General features: G+C 37.1%; 1 protein-coding gene across 3 annotated transcripts in view; it reads right to left on the minus strand.

The window, feature by feature from the left end:
• The window catches only part of TTBK2 (tau tubulin kinase 2), a 131,131-nt gene that overhangs the window by 65,722 nt on the left and 44,746 nt on the right, over window positions 1–20,663 (minus strand). The window contains exon 4 of one of the 3 annotated variants that reach the window (XM_087426069.1): window positions 8,601–8,630. The exons of 1 other annotated variant lie outside the window; for it this stretch is intronic. In XM_087426069.1, the coding sequence (XP_087282195.1) occupies window positions 8,601–8,630 (30 nt within the window). Of the gene's footprint in view, window positions 1–8,600; window positions 8,631–12,509; window positions 12,622–20,663 lie in introns of all 3 variants that reach the window. One more of the 3 variants, XM_014780616.2, reaches the window with a different exon arrangement.

Genomic DNA, 20,663 nt, shown 5'->3' on the forward strand with positions numbered 1-20,663 from the left:
ACAAAAGATGCTCCTAGTGCTCTCATCACTTAGGAAATTACATGGATTTTAGGAGCTCTGTGCCAGGAACCAGGGCAGAGACCAATATATGTATTTTCTATTATTTTACTTTATCCAATCCAGTTGTCCCAGCACCATTTGTTGAAAATACGTCTTTCCCCCATTGAATTGTCTTGGCACTCTTGTCAAAAATCAACTCACCATAATGTGACAATTAATTTCTGGACTTTCAATTCTATTCCATTGATCTATATTACTATCCTTATGCCAGTACCACAATGGCTTGATTACTGTTGCTTTGTAGTAAGTTCTGAATTTAGGACGTATGAGTGCTCCAACTTTGCTTTTTCAAGATTGTTTTGGCTATTTGGGGTCCCTTGCAATGCCATATTAATTTTAGAATCAGCTTGTCCATTTCTATAAAAAAGCCAGCTGGAATTTTGATGGGGATTGTGTTCAACCTGTAGATCAATTTCAGGAATACAACTATCTTAATGATATTAAGTCTTCCAATCTACAAACATGGGATACCTTACCATGCATTTAGATCTTTATTTTTTCAACAGTTTAATAATTTTCAGAGTATAAATTCTGCACTTCTAATAATTTTCAGAGTATAAGTTCTGCACTTCTTTTGTTAAATTTATTCCTAAGTATTTTATTCTTTTTGATGCTATTGTAAATGGAATTCTCTTAATTTAATTTTTGGATTGTTCATTGTTAATATCTAGTAATACAAGTGATTTTTGTATATTGATCTTGTATCCTGCTATCTTGTTGAACTTATTAGTTCTAATAATTTTTAGTGGATTCCCTAGGATTTTCTATATACAAGATCATATTATCTGCAAATACAGACAGTTATACTTCGTTCCAATTTGAGTACATTTTATTTCATTTTTTTGGCTTGAATAGAAGTGGCAAGAGAAGAAATCCTTGTCTTGTTCCTTATCTTCAGGGAAAAGCGTTCAGTCTTTTACCATATGAGCTGTGGATTTTTTTTTTTTTAATAGATGCCCCTTATCAGGGTGAAGAAGTGCTTTTCCATTCTTAGTTTGTTGACTTTTTTTCTTTTTTGGTGCGGTAGATGGGCCTCGAGCTAACATCCATGCCAATCTTCCTCCATTTTTTTTTTTTTGTATGTGGGACGCCACCACAGCGTGGCTTGACAAGCAGTGTGTAGGTCCACACCTGGGATCCGAACCCACAAACTCTGGGCCGCAGAAGTGAAGCATACAAACTTAACCATTATGCCACCGGCCTGGCCCCATATTGTTGAGTATTTTTATTATGAAGGGGTATTGGATTTTGTTCAATGGATCGTCTGTGTCTACTGACATAATCATGTTGTTTTTGTCTTTTATTCTACTGATATGATATATTATATTAGTTTTCATATTTTGAACCAACCTGGAATTCTAGGGATAAATCGCACTTAGTCATGGTGAATAATCCTTTTGATATGTGTCTGGAATCTGTTTGCTAGTATTTTACTGAGGATTTTTGCATCTATATTCATAAGAGACATTGGTTTGTAGTTTTCTTTTCTCCTAATGTCTTTGCCTGGTTTTGATATCAGAGTAATACTGGCCTCATACAATGAATTAGGAAATGTTCCCTCCTTTTCTATTTTTCTGGAAGAGTTTCTGAAAAATTGGTATTAATTTTTCTTTAAATGTTTGGTAGAATTCACCAGTGAAGACATCTGGGCCCGGGCTTTCCATTGTGGGTATTTTTTATTACTATTAATTCAATCTCTTCACCTATCATAAATCTATTCAGATTTTCTATTTCTTCATGAGTCAGTTTCAATAGTTTATGTCTTTCTAGGAATTTGTCCATTTTATGTAAGTTATTTAATTTATTACCACGTAGTATTCTCTTATTATAATTCTTTCTATCTCTGTAAGGTCAGTAGCAATGTTCCTTCCTTCATTTCTGATTTTGGTAATTTGAATCTTGTTTTTTTCTTGGTCTGCCTAGCTAAAAGTCTGTCAATTTCGTTCATTTTTTTCAAAGAACCAATTTTTGGTTTTGTGGCTTTTCCCCATTGTTTTTCTATTTTCTATTTCACTAATTTCCACTGTAATCTTTATTATTTCCTTCCTTCCATTTGTTTTAGGTTTAATTTGCTCTTCTTTTTCTAGTGTCATAAGGTGGAAGATTAGCTTATTTACTGGAGATCCTTCTGGCTTCTTAATATAGGTTTTACTGTTAGAAATTTCCTTCTAAGCACGGCTTAAACTACACCCCATAACTTCTGGTATCTTGTGATGATTAAGTTTAATTAAGGAATCTGCAGAAAATCACTTTGGAATCTTAGAAAGTAGGGTCATTAATGCCATATACCATGAAAGACAACCTATTATTTTTCTTTGAAGAAGACACAAGACTGATGGACGGACAAAAAGCACTGGCTTAGAATTAAAGCTCAATTCTGCTGCTTAATTATGGGACCTTGAACAAGTCTCAGTTTCCTCAGCAGAGCTATTTTGAAAATTAAATGAGATAATATATTTATAAAGCATTTTCTTGATTAACTATCCAGTGTTCATTTCCCCTTACTAACAGCACCTAAATTTCCCTTGGGGAATGATCTTCCTCAAACGTGTATCTATTGTCTCAATGGGCTTGATCCACTCCCAGGCCCAAGGCTGGGCATTAATTGCTCTAAGCCAATCAGAGTAATTTAGAAATTTCTCTTTTGTCATGGAGATCAGTTTGGTGATGGGAAGAAAACTAGGTATTCAAGACCTAAGACAATCAATGCATGACATTACTCTGACAAGAATAACTGTTTCAGGGATGGTCTAATCAGAGCAAACCCAATACTTTTGTATAATTATGAGATGTTATTTTCAAAGAGAAAGAATATAGTTCCCTTCCAATGGCTATCAGCAACCATCTCTAAACCATGAAGGAAACCAGCATGAAGATAAAGTCCACAATACGGAAGAGATAATCATAGGAAAAAAGAGAGTCAGATAGACAGCCACATGCAAAAGAAATGAAAACTGGACCCTATCTTATACCATACACAAAAATCAACTCAAAATGTATTAAAGACTTGAACTTAAGACCTGAAACCATAAAACTCCTGGAAGAAAACATAGGGGGTAAGCAACTTGACACTGGCCTTGGCAAGGATTTTTTTTGGATATGACACCAAAATAAAACACAACAAAAGCAAAAATAAACAAGTGAGACTACATCAAATTAAAAAGCTTCTGCACAGCAAAGGAAACCATCAACAAAATGAAAAGGCAACCTACTGAATGTGAGAAAATATTTGCAAATCATCTACCTGATAAGGGGTTAATATCCAAAATACATAAGGAACTCATACAACTCAACAGCAAAAAAACCGACAATCTGATTAAAAGATGGGCAGAGGAGCTGAATAGACATTTTTCCATAGAAGATAATGAAATGGTCAACAGGTACATGAAAAGGTGCTCAACATCACTAACCATCAGAGAAATGTAAATTAAAACTATAATGAGATATCACTTCACACCTGTTAGAATGGCTATTATCAAAAAAACAAGAAATAAGTATTGGCAGGATGTGAAGAAAAGGGAATCTTTATGCACTACTGGTAGGAATGTAAACTGGTGCAGCCACTATGGAAAACAGTATGGAGGTTCCTCCAAAACTTAAAAATAGAACTACCACGTGATCCAGCAATTCCACTTCTGGGTATATACCTGAAGGAAGTGAAATTACTATCTCAAAGAGATATCTGCCCCCCCATGTTCAATGAAGCATTATTTACAATAGCCAAGACATGGAAACAACCTAAGTGTCCATCAACAGATGAAGGGATAAAGAAAACGTGGTGTATATATACACAACAATATCATACAGCCATAAAAAATAAGGAAATCTTGTCACTTGCAACAACATGGATGGACCTTGATGGCATTATGCTAAGTGAAATAAGTCAGACAGAGAAAGACAAATACCGTATAATCTCACTTATATGTGGAATCTAAGAAAACCAAACTCACAGAAACAAAGAATACACTGGTGGTTGCCAGAAGCAGGGGATTACACATTGGGGAGGTAGGTGAAGATGGTTAAAAGGTACAAACTTCTAGTTGTAAAATAAATAATTCCAGGGGATGTAATGTACAGCATGGTGACTACAGTTAACAATAACATATTGTATATTTGAAAGTTAAGAAAGATCTTAAAAGTTTTCATCACAAGAAAAAAACCGTAACTATGTGAGATCATGGATGTTAACTAAACTTGTGGTAATCTTTTTACACTATATACATATATCAAATCATTATGTTGTACACCTTAAACTAATACAAAGTTATGTGTCAATTACATCTCAATAAAACTGGGAGAAAAAAAAAAAAGAGTCAGAATTCAGATCAAAATATACCTAAAGTCTATCCTGTCTCTAGTTCTTCCAGTTTGGTGTGGAGGAAAAGCACATGTGCTCAAGACTGCTTAAGTTAAATATCAGTTTTTTTCACTTGCTAGTTTACTACTTAATCTCTACAAGCCACAAGAGGAGTAACAATAGCACTTACTTCAAAGGGTTATTGTCCAAGTGAAATCAGCTAAGGTAGGCCTAATTACTTAATATACTGCCTGGTACCTAGTAAGTGTTCAATATATGTTCCCTATTACTATCATTAAAGCTTAGTGATTATGAGCACGAGTTGTGGTATGAGACAGATCTAAGCTAAAATCCTGGCTCTTGTATTTACCACTTTTATGACCATGGACAGATTATTTAACCTCTCTTAGACTCCATTTACTCAACTACAAAATGAGGGAAAATTTACGGTAAGACTTAAATCAAACAATATTTTTTAAAACACACAAAACAATGCCTGGAACAGAAAGAATGATAAATAGTTGCTGCTAGCATCATCATTATATGATAGGTACAAACTGCTTTCCAAAGTGGTTGTACTAATTTATATTTCTACTATTAGGACATGAGGGACTTCTCATTTCTCTATCCTCACCAATACTTGGTATTATCAGACTTTTTTATTTTTGCCAATCTGTTGGGCATGAAATGGTGTCTTGCTATAATTTGCATTTCTCTAACTACAAGCGAGGCTCAGCATCTTTTCATCTGTCTATTGATTGTTTAGGTTTCCTTTTTTGTGAATTGCCAGTTCTTATCCTTTGCTCATCCCCTCTCTGTCCACTCCTGTGACTGACTACCTTGGCTTGAGACACTAATATCTTATAGAGCATTTAACTGGAATGCTTTGCCTCTGTGTTCTCCAAATACTTGCCCTCATTGGTTCCCTGCCACCATACCCTTCCTCTCCATGTTACTGGTGTCACTTAACTCGCACTAATGACTCAAGCCTAACTCACCCGCTCCCTTAGGCTCAGCAGGAAACATTTATGGAGTTCTATCCATCACAATTATCTAGATGTCATCATACATTCACCCTTGCTGCTAGTCTTGTTCTGATGTAACTTCTTGGTTCTGAGAACTGGGCTTCTGCCTAGTTTCCCTTTTGTTCCCTTCTCAATGCTCCTATGGATCTTTTTATACATTTCTTTTTTATATATTTTATACATTTTCTTATAAAATTATCATTCTACAATGTCATTATTCATTCTCTCTGCAATAGCCTGGCTTGATTGTGAGGCCCCCTGGACAAAGACCACGCCTTGTTTATATTGCTAGCACTTAGCATAGTGGTTCAAGTTTACGAGGTGCCTAAGAAGGAAAGAAGGAAGGAAGAGAGAATGAAAATAAGGATTCATAAACTATCTAGTATGGTGGACTTTCTAGGGCTAAGGCCATTTGCCCCTTCTTCTCCACTCTACTGCCCCCTCCCCGCCTCCACAGGATCAAATGTCCACTTTAGAATGACAAGCATCAGCTTGTCTTGTCCTATGTTTCATCTATCTCTTATAAACATCCTACTGGACTCCCCCGATGTTGACTGCTCTAATGGACTACCCCCTATTGTCTATTGACCAGGTTCACCCCTAGCATGTGCCTCTCTCTGACCCCATCCATTCTGTCAAATCTGACTGGACTTCACTGGACCAGGCCAAACATGTCCCATATTGTCACTGCCCATACAGTATTCATAGGATAATCTCCCTAAAACACTGTTTTTATCATGTCATTTGCCTACTCAAGAAACCTTAAACAATAATGCCTGGAGAAATAAGATTACAATGGTGAGCCTAGAATTCAAGATTCATTCTACATTACTTATCAAACGTCATTTCCTTCAGTTCTTCAACATGACTTACATACTATGATGAGGTCTGTTTCTTTTTTTATGCTCCCCCTCAAATGTTCTACTTTGTTTTTTGCTCACAGTATTTTCCTCAACCTCATTTCCTCAAATAAAATACAACTGTTAAAATCCAAATATCCCTGTAGGAGCCAATATCAACCAATTAATACTCAGGATAAGATTTTCAGATATTAGCAAGTTAGTCACCTAGCAAGGCCCTGTGGGGGAGGTGGAATAAACAAGACTATTAAAATAAGAGTTCCCTAGAGACAAATAAGGGCAATAGAGTCTGATGCACAGATGGAACTAGAGAAAGAAGAGGAGTCAACAAGGTAGCACTAATCACTAGGAGTCATAGATTGTTGACCACAAGAAAATACAGGATGCAAATATATCAACAAACCAATTTTAACTTTCTGCTTTTGTGTCTCTTACAGTGAAGAAATCCTCTAAAAGACAAAAGGAATCCTGAACGTACAAAGCAGATCTTTACCAGTCACTCAAAATACCACCACTCAGGACTTTTTTTAATCTTCTATCTCTTGACCACTCTAACTCAACAGGGAATGCTTCTGGTCTGTCACCAAGCTCAAGTGCAGAAGAGAAATAATCAGTGATCTCTCCACCCAAAAAAGACAATAAGTAGTAGACTTAATTTAAATAGATAGATAATATCTATAGATATTATAGGTAAAGTAGCACTTTGCTAATTGAACACAGATTTTAACTGTGATAGAAAAAAGGATTTCTATTCATTGATGGAAAGTAGTGATAAACCCTTCTCTAACTGCCCAAAATCTTTTTTTAAAGGAATAGATATTTTGTACGCTAAACTAAATGCATATAACCTAATGAATCTTTTTGTTCTTAGAATTTCAGATGATCATCTACTTCTCTCTTGCTTTCAATTCAAGAGCTTAAAACTACGGCAGGTAGTGGTGTGGTGGTTTACATCCCATCATTAAATATTAATAAAAGTAACACTGTAATGCAAAAGGCAAGTAATTTTACATGACTTGCTGCAAGAGGAAAGTAAAACAATCAGAAAGGCGCATCAATCATTTTGCGTTTTAAATAAAAAAGCCATTTAGTAATAAAGTGAAAAGCTGAGCTAAAAGTATCCCAAACCCACTAATGAGGATGCCCTGGAATTCAAAGAACAAATTCCAGGTCAATTACAAATTAGCAAATCCTGAGATTCTGCAAACCTGGACTAGTAGGCTGCTAAGGACACAACAAAACCAGTCTTAGCTTCCTTACCCATCTATATTTACTCTTCATATTCACCCACTCCCCATCAAAAATGAACAAACAAAACAAAACCACCCTAATGATAACAACTCATGAAATATCTACACCATGGGAGATGAATATAAGGCATAGGTTCTCAAAGAATTTACAATCTTGTTGAAAAAAAATGAACTTGTTACAAGACTAATATAGACAGTGTAAGATCAAATGATAGTTTATAAGAACAAAGAATAAGCATTACAGAGAAATCAATAGATTAGTTGGATTAGAATGCATCAAAGAGCTTGGAGCTTGACTGAATTAACTTGACAGTGATAAAAAAAGAAGGAAGGGATGTCCTCTAAACCAAGTCTCTAGGAAAAATAATTCAGCCAAGGAGTCTAAGGAACAAAGGCTCCTATGGGCTCTCATGAGGATGCCCATCTAACAATCTCTTAGGTTCTAAGTAGCTCACCAGGAGCCAAAGGCAGAAGGACGTTTCCAAACTCTCTACTCTAGATAACCATCACAGGGAATTCTATCATTTAAACAAGACTCTCTATTCTATCACAATTGCCAATTTAAAACTATCAGGCTGGGCCGGCCCCGTGGCTTAGCGGTTAAGTGCTCGCGCTCCGCTGCTGGCGGCCCGGGTTCGGATCCCGGGCGCGCACTGACACACCACTTCTCCGGCTATGCTGAGGCCGCGTCCCACATACAGCAACTAGAAGGATGTGCAGCTGTGACATACAACTATCTACTGGGGCTTTGGGGGGAAAAAAATAAATAAATAAAATCTTTAAAAAAAAAAAAAAAACTATCAGGCTTTGTGGTTAGAATCAAAAAAACGAGCACAATTTCATCACCCTATCTACTTAAAAATGTACTTACCTATTATAAAAATGTATGAATATATGCAAAACTAGGAGAGAAAAGATAAAGAATTAGGGGACCACTCCAAAAGGCCCAATATCTGCATAAGAGGTATTCCAGAAGAGAAGACAGAGAAAATAGAGGGGTGGAAACCACCACCAAAGTAATTCAAGAAAACTTCCCAAGAAAAACCTTCAGATCACGAGTTTCAATAAAAGACACAGCCTGGCATGCTAGATGAAAATATATCCATACCATTGTATATCATCATGAAAGTGCAGAACACTGGGGAAAAAAAGAGAAAAACTTATAAGTTGCCAAAGTCATAGGAATCATAACTGAATTACATTTCTCAACCCTATAGTGAGCTTAAAAACAAATTTCTGAAGTAAAATTTTCTTTTTTTTTTTTTTCAAAGATTTTATTTATTTTATTTTTTTCCCCCCCAAAGCCCCAGTGGATAGTTGTGTGTCGTAGCTGCACATCCTTCTAGTTGCTGTATGTGGGACTCGGCCTCAGGATGAACGGAGAAGTGGTGCCTCGATGCGCACCCAGGATCCGAACCTGGGCCACCAGCATCACAGCGCGCGCACTTAACCACCAAGCCACAGGGCCGGCCCTGAAGTAAAATTTTCAATCCAGAATTCTATACCCAGTCAGTTTTTCATTTAAACATCAGGGTAGGAAAAAAACACTTTCAGGGCCGGCCCCGTGGCGTAGCCGTTAAGTGCTCACACTCCGCTGCTGGCGACCCAGGTTCGGATACCAGGTGCGCACCGACACACCGCTTATCGGGCCACGCTGTGGCGGCATCCTATACAAAGTGGAGGAAGATGGGCATGGATGTTGGCTCAAGGCCAGTCTTTCTCAGCAAAAAGAGGCGAATTGGCATGGATGTTAGCTCAGGGCTGATCTTCCACACACACACACACACACACACACACTAAAATAAATAAATTAATTAATTAAAAAAAAACTTTCAGATACGCAAGAGAGCTCTCAAAAATATACCTCCCATGCACCCTTTACTCAGTAAGCTAGTAGAGGGGTGCTTCACTAAAATGAGAATAAACGAAAAAGAGAAAGAGATTCAACAAGGCATACAATATAAAACAGAAGTAATGGGAATCCCCAGGAAGACACTAAGGGGTGATCCAAGGATGACAGTTGTGAACATAGAAAATAACCAGGCCTGACTGAAGGAGACTAGGAGGTTCCTAAAAAGATTTCCCTAAGAAGAAGAAATTAAGAGTTGTTTTGTGTTATCAGTAGTTTATTCTGTTTTATTGCTGAATAGTATTGTATTGTATGGATATACACAGTTGATTTATCAATTCACTCTTTAAAGGACATATTTTTGGCAATTAAGAATAAAGCTGATATAAATATTCATGTACATGCTTTTGTATGAACATACATTTCTCTTGGCTAAATGCCTAGGAGTGGGATTGCTGGGTCACACAGTAAATCCATATTTAACATATGGTAAGTATATGTTTAATTGTTTTCCAGAGGAGCTGTATCATTTTGCAAACCCCCACAAGCAATGTGTGCGAGTTCCAGTTGCTCCACATCTTCGTCAGTGCTTGGTATTGTCAACAGTTTTAAGCCATTCCAATGGATGTGCAGTGGTAACTCACCATGGTTTTAATTTGCAGTCCCCTAATGACTAGTTATGTTAAACATCTTTTCATGAGCTGATGTGCCACTCTATGTCCTCTTTGTCAAAGCCTATTAAAACACTTTTAATTGGATTGTTTTCTTAACTGTTGAGTTTTCAGAGTTCTTCACATATTCTGAATATAAGTCCTTTGCAGGTATGTGATTTATAAATATTTTCTCACAGTCTATAATCTGCCTTTTCATTCTCTTAAGAGCATCTTTTGAAAGCCAAGTTTTTAATTTGATGAAGTTCAATTCATCAATTTCTTCTTTCATGAATCACGCTTTTAGTGTCATGAAAAAGAACTTCTTGCCTATACCCTGGCACAAAGATTTTTCTCCTATGTTTTCTTCTAAAAGCTATCTTGCTTTATATTTCACATTTAGATGTGTGGTACATTCTAAGTTCATTTTTGTATAATGTGTGTAGTTTAGGCTGAGGTTCATTATTTTTGTATGTGGATGTCCAATTGTTCCAACACCATTTATTGAAAAGATTATTCTTTTTCCACTTTGCAACTTTGTAAAAAAATTATTGGCCATATTTGTGTGGGTCTATTTCTGGACTCTCTATTACATTTAATTGATCTATATGTCTATCCTTTTGCCAGTACCACAGTCTTGATTATGATAGCTTTGTACTAAGTTTTAAATCATGCAGTTTGATTTTTCCAACATTTTTCTTTTTCAAAATTGTTCTGGCTATTCCAGGTCCTTTGCTTTTCTACAGAAATTTTAGAATCAGTTTCTCTATAACTACAAACAGTGCTGTTGGGATTTTTATTGGTACTGCATTAAATCTACAGATCAATTTGGGGAGAATCAACATCTTTACATAGTGAATCCTCCAATTCATGAATACAATATATGTCTCCATTTACTTAAATCTTGATATTTTTAAATCAGGGTTATATAGTTTTCAGGATAGAGATTTTATACATATTTTGTTACATTCATACGTAAGTATTTCATTTGGGGGGAGCTATTATAAATTTTTTTAAATTCAGTTTTCAATCGTTTATCACTAGCATATAGAAATCTGATTGCTTTTTGGGGGTTGAATCTTGAATCACTTGCTAAACTCATTTATTCTAGGAATTGTTTTGTGGATTCCTTGGGATTTTCTACATAGACAAACATGCCATCTGCAAATAGGGACAGTCTTCTCTCTTCTTTTCCAATCTGTATATCATTATTTCTTCAAATATTTTTGCTGCACCAAAGTCACTCTCTTCTCATTCTGGGTCACTGATGACACAAATGTTAGACCTTATGATAGTCTCAGGTCCCTGGGGCTGTTTATTTATTTTTTAACCTTTTTTCTGTGTTGTTCAAATTAGGGCATTTCTATTGATCTATTTTCAAGTTTACTGACTCATCTGTCATGTCCACTCAGCTACTGAGCCCATCCAGTGAGTTTTTCATTTCCATTATTGTATTTCTCAGTTCTAAAATTTCTGTTTAGTTCTTCTTTATATCTTCTATTTCTTTGCTGAGACTTTCTATATTCCCACTCATTCCTGGAACACGGTCATAATAGCTAATTTTAAAAGTCTTTTTGAGATAATTTTAACATCTGTGTGATCTTGGCATTGGCATATTTTTTTTGTTTTTTTCCCATGTGAGTGTGGATTTTTCTTTTTAAGCTGAGTAATTTGAGATTGTATTCTGGACATTTTGAATATTATGTTATGAGACTCTGGGTCTTATTTAAGTCCCACTGAGAATGTTGGTGTTTTTGCTTTAGCCAGTAATTGACCCAGTTGGGTTCACACGTCAAGTTCTGATCAGCCTTCTGTGGGTTGTATTTCCAATTTCAATTCAATTTGCAAGGCCTTTGCAGTTATACTGAATGTATTCCGTAACTGTCCCACGCGGTGTCCAGCCTGGGGCTTGGGAGGTGGTCTATCCCATAATTCAGTCCTCAATGTTTATGTATGCTGTTTAGGATCAGACTCACACACGCAGACTTGGAAGTCACCTCAGCAGTCCATGAGCAACTTTAAGTGGTCAGTTTCCCAAGCTCCTCATTCTCTTGCAATCTTTCAGTTCCCTGGGGCTCCCCTTTTCCAGCCTTCCAGCAGAAAGTTGGGGCTTCATTAACCACATTCTGCTGTGTACTTCCCATGACTGTGCCCACATCAGGGCCAACCAACAGAAGAGCAGAGGGAAAAGAAAAGCAATGAGATTTGCCCCAATCTCTTGAGACCACAGTTCCTCCAATCTAAGAGGAAGGTTCTCCTCCCTCTGAGATTTGGGCTCCTGCCGCCCCCATTGAGGCCACTGTAGACACTGCCAAGGATTGCTTGAGGCCTGGGGTGCAAGAGAATGAAGAAAAGGAAAAAAGAAGAAAAAAGAGACCCCCTTCCAGCTCCTTGAGTCAGAACTAGAGGGCTTCTCCTGGAGCTTTTTCTGTCCATGTTAATAATGCTCAATTCCAAGTTTCAGGACACATTAAGTTCAGCCTGGTGTACACTGGAAGAAAAAAAATGGCAAACTCACCGCCGGTTCAGTGGTACTTTGAATTCCGGTCTTCTTCCCCAATCTTCCTTCTACTATTTACTTTTCAGAGTCCTCAAATAGCCATTCCAAGCATTCTGTCCAGGTTTTATAGCTGCATTCAGTGGGAGAAACAGGTGAAGTGTGTTTACTCCATCTTATCTGGACCCAGAATCTGGACTACCGTTTTTCATAACAAACTTTGTAGAACTGATTGATTATTTAAATTATTTCTATAACTTTGAGTATAAGAAATTAAAAATTAAGACTAATTAAATCCTGTAATAACCTTATCGAGGAAAAGGGAATAAGGCTAGTAGGATCATATTTTTTTTAAGCACATATACTTTGGATATTATATGCTTAGGGGAAAAAAGTGAAGTTCTTAATTATACTTTGCTCTATTTCTTTAAATCTTATTTTAACTGCAGATTTTTATCCATACTAGGACTGTTACAAATTTTTTAAAAGACGAAAAAAAGAAAAGTAGGAGTTATCCAAAGTATGTGACAGAGGAAGCAGATTGCAGATGAGAGGTCATAAACTGTTTTAAGAAACTGAAAAAAGTTCAGGATGACCAACACTCTGAGTGTAAGCCCAACAGTGGCAAGGAAAGAGGCTAGAAAAGCAGGCAGGACTCAATTCAAGGTCTTGTATGCCATGCTAAGGTGGGTGGACTTTACCTGAGACAAGGAAGGCCCTGAAGTGTTTTAGCAAAGGTTGGGGAGGGACGTGATCTAATCGGTACAAGTGAAGGATCACTCCTGCTGCAGAACATAAAGGTGCATAGAAAATGAGTCTTACTGTCTCAGTCTAAGGCGTCTCATCAAGTTGCAGAACAGTACATATACACAGTATGATTTCACACGTTGTTGGGGGATGTAAGGGAGGGAGATTTTATATACACACACACATAATCACATCATTATTTATATCATATATGATCATGGTTATATATCCACTTATATATATACATATACCCAAGTATATAATTTTATATATGGTTATGATTCTATATGATTATATACATAATATATGTATCATATGATTACAAATATATGTGTGTGGACAGATAGATAGATTATAATATGTATTGAATACTTCTGGAAAAAAACACAAGACATCAGTAACAGCGGTTAACTTTGGAGGAGAGTGAGGTGCTAAGAGAAAGGAAACTTTTACTTTTCACTTTACTCTTCTGTTTGATTTTTAAATTTTTTTACCATGAACATTTACACCATTAAGGGGTTATAAAAAAGATGAACTTTTACATATGAACTAGATATAAGATAATAAACTAGATATAAGATAATAAAACAAGACAAGCAAGAACGAGCCTAACACTCAGTAAGCACTCAAACACTGCTATAGATCTCCCCACAAATAAGATATTACCAACCAACCATTTATAAAATAAGTTCACAACACAGAAGTTTTTTAATTACATTACATTGCACTAATTTACCATGTATTTTTAAGCATTCAGAAATTAAAAGAAAAGATGAAGATAGATTTTGAAGATTAATGGATTTTGAAGATATTTATAATCATATTACATTTTTACTATAAAAGAAATGTTTCCATTATTCTTTTCAATTTCCTAAGCACCGAGGGGTATAAATGAAAAAAGTAAAAGATCCTCTCCTTTCCTGGTCCCTCTAATTCCAATACCCAAACATAACCATTCCCAATGGCTTCCTGAGTTCTGTATGATTCCAGACTTTCTTTGCACACATAAAGCACACATAAATATGTGTGTACGTGTATACAAAGACACACACATATACTTAACATTCTCTTTCAAGGAAATGGATCTCTGCTCCTTAAAATAATCTACACCTAGTCTATTTCCTATACGTCGTTTTTCTAAACCCAAACAGAGTAATGAACAGACAAATCCCCAAGCCGGCAGATAATGTTAAATCTTCTAAGAAGAGAAATGTAAAAATGAACAGATAAAGTTCTCAGAGATCTCCTGACTCTCTGATGGAACAGATGAACCTTCACCAGGGCAAGCAAAATTACTTTAGGGGGAAAAATGCACAGGTTGAAAGAAACGAAAGGGAAGATGACCGGTTTATAAAAGGTTAAAGGATATAATGAGGGGTAATGGTTTATCCTTTACCTTTTAGGTCCCAGAGTTCAACCACTAGGCTCCCCAGCAAAAGGAGTTATCAGAGATTTTCTAAAACCCTTTGATGGAACAGATGAACCTTATTGAGGGCAAGCAACTTTGGAGTAACTTTCATAGACACTCTTCTATACTGGATAGATCAGTGGTCTAATCCAGAAATTACATATCTCTTACGTTCTCATGACTGAGGAAAGGGAGTAGTCATACTTTGCAGAAGTAGCTGGCGACTTCAAGCAAGGAAGGCAGAAGAGATGCAGGTGCTCTTCTGTAATAGTAACCCTTCTTCCCAACTCTCAGCTTGCGCTCTGCAGTCTCCAAGGCAAAAATAAAATCTAGAACCAATATTTCAGGGTTAAAAAAAAAGTCCCTGGGGGCTGGCCCAGTGGAACAGTGGTGAAGTGCGCGCAATCGCTTGAGCGGCCCAGGGTTCGCAGGTTCGGATCCCGGTGTGCACCCACACACCGCTCGTCAAGCCATGCTGTGGCGACGTCCCATATAAAGTAGAGGAAGATGGGCACGGATGTTAGCCCAGGGGCTATCTTCCTCGGCAAAAAGAGGAGGAATGGCATCGGACGTTAGCTCAGGGCTGATCTTTCTCACACACACACAAAAAAAGTCCCTGGAAGTCAAAATCACTTCTTCTTTATGGGCTATAAGGAAAAACATAGTTTTTCCCTGCATTTATAGGCAGCAAGACAATTTAACTATCAACTACTTCAAATGAGAATAATAACATTATTGGGTTATCAAACAATGGCATCTACACTTTTATTTCTTGATGTTAATACGATCTTCACCTGCTTTTAGACGATCTAGCGGAGAAAAACTTTTTAAATAATTAAATAAGCTTTTAATTAATTACTTTCTCATCCAAGGTAATATATAAAGAGAAAAACCTCAGTTTTACTCAAGTTGGTACTTTAAAAGGGCACAAGAGATAAGAGATGCTGATCATTCACAACATGAGGTAAGAGCTAAAATGGGACAGAAAGGCCGGACAACTTTTTAGTCATTTATTGATTTAACTAGTGATTTTTAAGTACAACAAATCCTTTAGAACGAACACATTATGGAGGGAACACATAAGTATTAGTGAGAAATCCAATCTACAGCATACATATATTTTTTTTCTTTGTGAGGAAGATCAGCCCTGAGCTAACTTCCAATGCTAACCCTCCTCTTTTTGCCAAAGAAGATTGGCCCTGGGCTAACATCCGTGGCCATCTTCCTCTACTTTATATGGGACGCTGCCGCAGCATGGCTTGACGAGCAGTGCGTCGGTGCACGCCGGCATCCGAACCTGCGAACCCTGGGCCACGGAAGCAGATTGCGCGCACTTAACCACTACGCCACCGGGCTGGTCCCTACAGCCTATTTTTAAAGAAAAACTACTGTTATGCTTAGGTATATATTTCTATAAAAATTGGAAGCAAGTATACAAAATATGAACTTTTGAAGATCCTAGGAAAACTTCCTTTGATGAAAAGATATACTAAGTATAAATTATAGTAATTTGACAATATTTTCAAGTCCCAAAATAGTAGACCCACCTATATGCAAAGATAAAAACTGCTAAACCAAATAAAAATCATTTTCTGGAAGCACCAAGTAACTGTCTTTTATAACAACAAAGAGATGAATCTCTATGTAATATGGTTTTAAGAATCTAAACTCTAGTCATCCAAAGGTGACTTTTATCAATTAGTATTTATAGTACTCTTTAACAAATTATTCCAGAACTTCAATATTTCTTTTTCTTACAAAAAAGAAAAAATGAAGTTGATGAAAAAAATAACCAGAAATAGAAGAGTTATCCTATTCTCCCACATCTCCATTTACAAAAGTATGCTATCACCTAATACAAAGCTACTTTGTGCTCTCATTTTGCCGTTAAGCACAAATGTCAAGTTTAAATGTACATAATTCCTGCCCTTTAAGAGGCTTGCAATTTAAAAAAGAACACAAATATATTTTTAAAAATAAAATAATGTAAACAAATTGAAAAGTGCATGTAAGAATAAACCAGGCAAAATTTAGTACTTATTAAAACTTACTGAGAGGTGGGCCGGCCCTGTGGCTTAGCAGTTAAGTACGCACACTCCGCTACTGGCGGCCCGGGTTCGGATCCTGGGCGCACACCGAGGTACCGCTTCTCCGGCCATGCTGAGGCCGTGTCCCACATACAGCAACTAGAAAGACGTGCAACTAAGACGTACAACTGTCTACTGGGGCTTTTGGGGGGAAAAAAAAGGAGGAGGATTGGCAATAGATGTTAGCTCAGAGCCGGTCTTCCTCAGTAAAAAAAGGAGGATTAGCATGGATGTTAGCTCAGGGCTGATCTTCCTCACAAAAAAAAAAAACTTACTGAGATAGGTGTGTTGGCCCAATAGCAATTAGTGCCCTAGTGCCCATATTGTGATCTCAACTGTTTCCCAATACAAGGAAACAGGGCTTCTTGGAGAAACAGGATTCCTGATTCTAAGTATGGCACAGGGAAAGTTCAAGGAAAGCCCAAAACTCGTGCTGTGCCAGAAAGCAAGGATGACATCAAAGAACGCTGGAGCTACATCAGGACACAGCAGCCAACCTGAAAGGGCTTCCACTAGCCAAATGTGAAAATTTGAGCACCAAAAGAATAATGACTACAATGGGTTGAAATAATATATAAAAATCCATGAGTTCACAGTTTTACTCAAAACAAAAAACAACTCACTGGTCACATAAAGGCATAACTCCTTATTCTGAAAATTGGTAAATGAACGGGAAGAAGAATCAAGCCTTCATCTTGTCCTTCTTGCAGTAATTATATTGTAGGGGAAACAAACAGCTGATGAAATAAAGTTCTACTTTGTAGAATAATTCCAGTTTAGAAATTTGGAAGGAATAAAATAATAAGAAAAATCACCATTTTGCAACCCCTATGGAAACAATGGATCTAAATAATGTACTCTTGCCAAAAATAACAAGAATAAGATGGATGTCATCAAACCTCTAGATCTAACTACCAGTTCACAGGAAACACAGAGGATAGAGGAACATGTTAAAAGACACCACAAGGATGCAATCAGCCAAATCCAGAATTTGGACTATTTTATCAAACTACGAACTTCATTTCTTCAACAAATAAATGGCAAGGTTAAAAAAAAAGTTAGGGGAGGGGGAACTCACATAGATTATGAGAGACTGAAGAGATACGTCAACCAAATGCAATGTGTCTACTAGGAATGTGAATCTTGATTTGAACAAGTCAACTGTAAAAGGGTATTTTTGAGACAATGGGAGAAATTAAACACTGGCTAGATTTTAGAAGGTATTTAGAAATAACTTAATTTTGTTAGGTGTTTAAGACTATTGTGTTTATGTTATTAAAAAAGGACTCCCCGTAATGTAAATTATGGACTTTAGTTAATAATAATGTATCAATATTGGCTTGTCAATTTTAACAAATGTACCACATTAATACAAGATGTTAATAACGGGAAACTGTAAGTGGGGAGAGAGTATTTGGGAACTCTGTGCTTTCTGCTCAATTTTTCTGTAAACCCAAAATGGTTCTAAAAAGTAAAATCTATTAATTAAAAAAAGAAAAACTGGAACACAGGATTCCTCTCTAATGAGGTTCTCCAATCTGTTCTTAAAACTGGTCACCTGAGAGGGGCCGGTCCCATGGCTCAGCGGTTAAGTGCGCGCGCTCCGCTACTGGCGGCCCAGGTTCAGATCCCGGGCGCGCACTGACGCACCGCTTCTCCGGCCATGCTGAGGCCACGTCCCATATACAGCAACTAGAAGGATGTGCAACTATGACATACAACTATCTACTAGGGTTTTGGGGCAAAAAAGGAGGAGGATTGGCAATAGATGTTAGCTCAGAGCCAGTCTTCCTCAGCAAAAAGAGGAGGATTAGCACGAATGTTAGCTCAGGGCTGATCTTCTGCACAAAAAAAAAAAAAAACTGGTCACCTGAGGAGTTTCCACTGCCTTATTATTTCATGTTTTCAACGATACAGATTCCCCAAATTTTCCTAATGTTTTAACATAAACTACCTCTAATATGTTCTCATACCATTCTTTTTGGGGTTTTTTTTGGTGAGGGATAAGCAGCTATGATTTCCTATGTTCTAATAGGCACAATTTAAGGGATTCACAAAATATCAATCATCAACAAAGCTCTCATAAGCAAAATAACGTCTGTTAAATTTTGATATACCTCCAAACACCCCCCACCTAAACCCCACAAATTCCCTATCTGACTGGTAATTCATGACCCTATGAAATAAAGTATATTTTAATTAAAAAAAAAAAAGGAGCCCCAGGGCCGGGCCGGTGGCATAGTGGTTAAGTTCATGCACTCTGCTTCGGCAGCCCAGGGTTCACAGGTTAGGATCCCGGGCACAGACCTACACACCATTTATCAAAGCCATGCTGTGGCGGTGTCCCAAGTAACATAGAGGAAGACTGGCATGGATGTTAGCCCACAGCCAATCTTCCTCAGCAAAAGAGGAGGGGTGGCAACAGATGTTAGCTCAGGGCTAATCTTGCTCACAAAAAAAAAAAAAAGGAGCCCTTATTTATTAGGTAAAGACACATATACATACTGAAGTACTTACAGATGATAGGATGTCTAAGATTTCTTTCCAAATACTCCAGCAAGGTGGGAAAAAATGCTGAAGGAGCAGAATACAGATGCAACAAGATTGGCCAAATGCTGCTACTTACTAAAGCTGAGTATTGGGTACATGAGTGCTCATGATATAATTCTATTTCTGTGTATATTTGAAATTTTTCATAATAAGAAACTAGGGGAAAAAGCAAATTTAAGATTTGCCTATCTCACCGTAGGATTCTAGACATGTATCAAATTTTGTTAAGATTGGAATGAAAATCTAACTTTCTAAAAAGTATTGATGGTAGGTTCCTGAGGTACTGCAGAATTACTAGTGAGCAGTAATTTTTTCCTCTTATACCAGCACTGCAAATAAAACTGTATTTATTAAAAAGAAAAAAAAGAGTGGTGTGGTAACATACAGCTCAAGAGATCATGAAAATGGATAAGTGAAGATAGGTAGGATGTCACTATAAAACATTTATTTAAGATGGGAGAAAAGAGAGAAAAAAGAATCTAACAGACTAGGGAGGCAATTATCCCCTTTGCACAGAGTTTCAAAGCAAGCAAATTGAAAAACAAAGGTTTGAAGACAGCATAGTCACAAATGAAGAAAATGAAAAAACACAAATAAATGGTTATATCTCTGAGATCTCAGATGTATCTCTGAACAATGATGTTAATAAAAGGAAAAGCTTAATAAGGTTTATGGTTCTATTTACTAAGGATACTTTAAAGAACAATAACTGAAGCGTAGGAGAAGTACTACCTAACAGGCCTATAGACAGATGGTTTAGTTCAGAAGTGATTAAAACATCCAAACACATTTGTAAAAACCAAGTACAATTCAGGAGTCTAGCTTGATTCAATAAAGAATTGTAGGATACATCCAGAATAGTTCAGAGAGCTTTCAAAAGAGAGCAATCTGATGTAGTAGCATGGGGAAGGTCATTCAGAAGAAAAGATGGGGTAAAATCCTAAGGCCTTCACACTTGAGGACCAATGAGAAAGGAACATACTAGCAATGAGAGTTATGCATGATCTGAGGAAATCTAGGGTTGTTAAGCACAGGAAAGACTGAGAGAAAATTGAGAACTGAGGGAATGCAGGAAAAGATATTATGGGATTTTGAAAAGGGGAAATGATTTATTAAAAGGAACAAAATCTAGAGTTCAGGCTAAATTCATCATAAAGTATCTTTCTATCTTGTAAAGAAACAAATCCTGGGGCTGGTCCAGTTGCGCAAGCGGTTAAGTGCGCATGCTCCACTGCGGTGGCCTGGGGTTCACCGGTTTGGATCTTGGGTGCACACTGACGCACCGCTTGGCAAGCCATGCTGTGGCAGCGTCCCATATAAAGTGGAGGAAGATGGGCACGGATGTTAGCCCAGGGCCAGTCTTCCTTAGCAAAAAAAAATACA

The sequence above is a fragment of the Ceratotherium simum genome, chromosome 3 (genome assembly GCF_057802395.1).
Source record: "Ceratotherium simum simum isolate JZ-2026a chromosome 3, ASM5780239v1, whole genome shotgun sequence".
Taxonomy (NCBI): Eukaryota; Metazoa; Chordata; class Mammalia; order Perissodactyla; family Rhinocerotidae; genus Ceratotherium; species Ceratotherium simum.